Raw genomic sequence first — 4536 nt, 5'->3', positions numbered from 1 at the left:
TTTGATGGAAAGTTGACTAGAGCCCTGTGGTCCATGTGCCCAATGCTGCAAATAAAAATGGATTAGATACAATTAGAAAAAAGTAAAGCTTAAGTATGATTGTTCAGAACCAGATTCTTACCCTCACCTAATGTCTGTGCCACCCTCCAAGCAGAACCATTGTTCATTGAAACAGTTGGTGAATGACTTTATGGATAGACCATCTTAATACACACACCATTTCATAAATGAATGTAACCTGTTCTCTGTGGGCTGAGAATAAAGTCACTCACTCAAGTCAATTAGCTTTGACCATAGCAGGGAATCTATATCTAAAAATCATGCCTACAATTCATTCCTCAGAGCAGTAGAACTGTCAACTCTCAGCTTAGCTATGATGGAGGTAAAATCCTTTGGTGATATGAAGGTCATCGAAGAACAGCCTTATTACAATGAACTCCAATGTCTAAAAATTGTTCTTATTTTGGTCTTGTACCACAGTAATAGCCAAGATTTTAAACTCTACTAAATACAAAACAAACAATCAAACAGAAAGACTTTATATATTTATGTTCACTTAAAATAATACTAGTAGTGATGTATTATTTTAAAATATACAGTTAATATATTTGGAATTATTTAAAATTTATATTGAGAAAAAAGTATGCATTTTCAGTATTGCTGTAGACAAGCATCTACATAAGACTGTTAAATTGATCATTGTGTCTTATATCAAATAACTTTTGTAATACTCATTTTTATTGTTTGTAATTTATTGTAATATTTTATAAAGTTTAAAGAATATGACAAAAAAGGTATTGTAGGTATTGAAGAGGGGGTTGCTGGGAGGAGTTGGCGTACAAAAGGGAAACAAGAATTTTATTTAATTCTATTTACTTAAAATATGTTTTTAAATGTTAACAAATTCAGATAACTTGAAATCATGTATCTTTTCTCATCATAATGCAATAAAACTTAAATCAATTAAAAAAAGAAAAGAGTGTGATTGTTCAGTAATTCACTGTTTATGGTTAAGAAAAATGTATTAGAAAATCACACTAACAATTTCTGTGCCACTATAAGTAGGCCTTACAATCAGTTCATAGCAATACATGTCACATTTTTTCTGGCATTAAATATTAATTTTTCTTCTTCAGGTATTTCTGGTGGCTCAGTATTTATCATTTTGATTAGTGTCAGCTTCTGTATGATATTAAAACACAGAGAAAGGTAAGTTCAAATGGATGTTTGACCAACATACATATCAGCTTTTCGGTTCTTGTCTCCAATAAAAAAAGCACATTTACATGAAATTACAATGTAATTTCTAGAATAAAGTGCTTTGTTGTTATAGAGGACAGATTGTCTATAGGAACTTATAAGATACTCTGTACATACCTTAATCTGTAAAAATCAAATTAAAAAAAATCTAAGAAATAACACAAAACCAAACACCAATGATAGCACCTGAAGATATTTTGAAATATTCTATTTAATGGTTCTCTTGCATTCTTTCTTTCTATTGTTTTGTAAACTGTCATATAACCATTTGTATAATTTCCTTTATTTTATATAAAGATTTTTAATAATTATTGTCTTTTTAAAGTATAAAAGTAAATATGTTGGCCAGGCAGTGGTGGCACATGCCTTTAATCCCAGCACTTGGGAGGCAGAGGCAGGCAGATTTCTGAGTTTGAGGCCAGCCTAGTCTACAGAGTGAGTTCCAGGACAGCCAGGGCTATACAGAGAAACCCTGCCTCGAAAAACCAAAAAAGAAAAAAAAAAGTAAATATATTGGTTCTAAAAATGAAATGATCTATATAGAAATCACACCATTTATTCTTCTACACTACTATTGATGACTTTAAATCTCAATGTTAAAGAATGCCAACAGTTTTCCAGGAAGGTATCATGTGTAGCAAATATACATGTGACTTTGTAAAAATGTTTGCAAGTGATGCTAGATAAATGGAAGGCATAGGAAAATATAATGGTTGTGTTTGTTCATTGTTTGGTGACAGTAACTACTGACTGCATCCTTATCTTAGCACTAAGCTAGACTAACGGGACATTGACTTTGACATTAAGGTCACAATTTGGTAAAAGAAGTTAAGTTTGCAATTCAACAAGCACCATGATATTACTCTACTTAATTATATGTTTTTGGGACACAAAGCAGTAATTAATATTTAATAGTTTTCCATCTTCTTAAAAACATTTATTTGTGTATATGAATACTTTGTCTACATGTACATCTACACACCAAAAGACAGGATCAAATGGTTGCCATGTGGGTGCTGGGAATTAAACTCAGGATCTTTGGGAGAGCAATGAGTGCTCTTAACCATTGAGCTATCTCTCTAGTTGCCAATATTTAATAGTTTTAATCAGAAAAATAATTGAATAGTAAAAAAACTATTTCAGATGAATCCAAAGATCCAAACAAAGAGAGGAAAGATACTCAGATGAAGGTAACTTTGAGTTGGGGAAGCCCAAGTCATGCTATCCCAAACATCATACACACACACACACACACACACACACACACACACACCAAAAACACCTAACAACAAAAAAATTCCAGAAAAAAAAATACTTTAGCATACTAAGTCACTTGAATCTATCAATTCCCCATGTCACCAGTGCCATGTGACACTATTGCTCATAGTTTCATGTTTAGTCTTGGCATCAGACATGATGGAGTTACACTACAATGACATAATGATGGTGTCATTGAATCTAAATTGCACATGTTTAGTTATGTTCTATAACAAGTGTGCACAAGTAATTACCAAGGTGGGCACCATACAGCCTCAAATTTGAGAAAGACCTAAGTTTTACACCTCAATAGAACTAAGAATTACTACAAACTTCTATTTTTTCTTACATAGATTCATCATAACCACAAGAATAAATATAGCAATAAAGAACACTGTTTTATTTTTATTTGAGTTTTTCAAATGAGTTAGACTACACTACTTTAAACAATTTTTTAAAAAAGCATTTATGGAACTAACAATGTTCCACTCATCAGGCATTGAGGAAAATCTAGCAAGGTCAGGAGGAGTTGAATCATGAAAAGCTTTCTATGCTATGACAAGAAGCTGTGTGACCTGTAAGAAGATCATTGCAAGGAAATAAAGTCTTCAGATTTGCATTTCCAGAAGAAAGACAGGGATTAGGAGGCTGTAGCACTGGTAAAGGGTACCTTTGCTATGAAGAAAATAGATTTTCTGAACTTAATGATTTATACTAGATGTGGAAAAAAAAGACGCATAGAAAGACCCCACGGAAAAGGATTCACTGAAGGGGAGAGAGGCAGAATGTGGGGCAGTATTGTGAGGCATCTGTAACGTGGAATTTAAAGGAGGTCTGGACTCAGGTAGCTCACACACAGTAGAAGTCTTGAGATCACAAAGAACAAAAAGGGTGAAAATAATAATACAAACAGATCACAATGAGATGTAATATTTAAAGGTGGGAGGAGAAAACACAGAGAAGGAGGAAAGCTAGAAGAATGATACTTACGGAATTCAAAAGAGAACATCTAAAAGACAAAAATTGGGCTGTCATTTGTATGGCTTTTCTCACAGAAAGTTAGAAGATAATTTTAGCCAAGAGTAATTAAAATTTTAAATAAGTAAAAAAATGTAGGTTCTAAATTTGCTATCAAAACACAGTATGTATAGGAAAATTTAAAAAAAATGGATATCTAAAAATAATTCATAATGTTCTTGTCTGCTTATTATCACTTATTAATGTGCTATAACCTGGGCACAATGTTCTAGAGTCTGAATTGATATGAACCAAACAGTTATGTTTTTGTTGTTTGTTTGTTGTTGTTTGAGACAGGGTTTCTCTGTGTAACAGCTCTGGCTACCCTGGAACTTGCTTTGTAAAACAGGTTGACCTTGAACTTACAGAGATCTGCCTGCCTCTGCCTCCCAAATGCTGGAATTAAAGTTATGTACCACCACACCCAGCAACAAGCATGTTTTTAAAAGGTTTTAACACTGATTCAATTCTACTTTCTAATTTACTTAAATTTATTTTCTACTAATTGAAATTCATTTAAAGCTTTTATTGTTTTGTAAATGAGAGCTATCAATAAGTTATCTAGTGTCAGCTTCTAACTTGAACAATACCAAAGAATTTCCAAAAAACATTACCAAAAGTTATTTATTTGGATGTGTTGTTAAAGTTGGGGTCTATGCTATTTAATATTTAAGAAAATTAGATGAAATTGTATGTGAAAATACAATTTTCTGGGAGTGATAGAAAGCAGACAGCTAATGAATCCTCACTATAATCACAATTAATGAGTAAATATTTGACTGTTTTTTATGTCTCCTTTTTAGCAATTATTATACAAAGACAAGGCCCAAAGAAGGAGCTCTTCATTTAGAAACACGAGAAGTATATTCTATTGATCCATACAACCCAGCAAGCTGATCCCGTGACAAGTTGGTATATAATGAAATTTAAATACAGTTACTTATACATAGGTCAAGACTTGCTTTAATATTTTCTCATAGCCTTTTTAAAGCACAATCTTTT

General features: G+C 32.3%; 1 protein-coding gene across 1 annotated transcript in view; it reads left to right on the top strand.

Annotated features, from left to right (window-relative positions):
- LOC116097050 (complement receptor type 2) overlaps positions 1 to 4536 on the top strand; it is an 89836-nt gene that overhangs the window by 33417 nt on the left and 51883 nt on the right. Inside the window, exons 24-25 of the mRNA XM_031379535.1 lie at positions 1137 to 1209; positions 4338 to 4422. Coding sequence (XP_031235395.1) covers positions 1137 to 1209; positions 4338 to 4422 — 158 coding nt within the window. The remainder of the gene's footprint in view (positions 1 to 1136; positions 1210 to 4337; positions 4423 to 4536) is intronic.

The sequence above is a fragment of the Mastomys coucha genome, unplaced genomic scaffold (assembly GCF_008632895.1).
Source record: "Mastomys coucha isolate ucsf_1 unplaced genomic scaffold, UCSF_Mcou_1 pScaffold1, whole genome shotgun sequence".
Lineage (NCBI taxonomy): Eukaryota > Metazoa > Chordata > Mammalia > Rodentia > Muridae > Mastomys > Mastomys coucha.
Note: the sequence above shows the minus strand (reverse complement) of the source record. Positions and strands in the feature narration are given on the sequence as shown.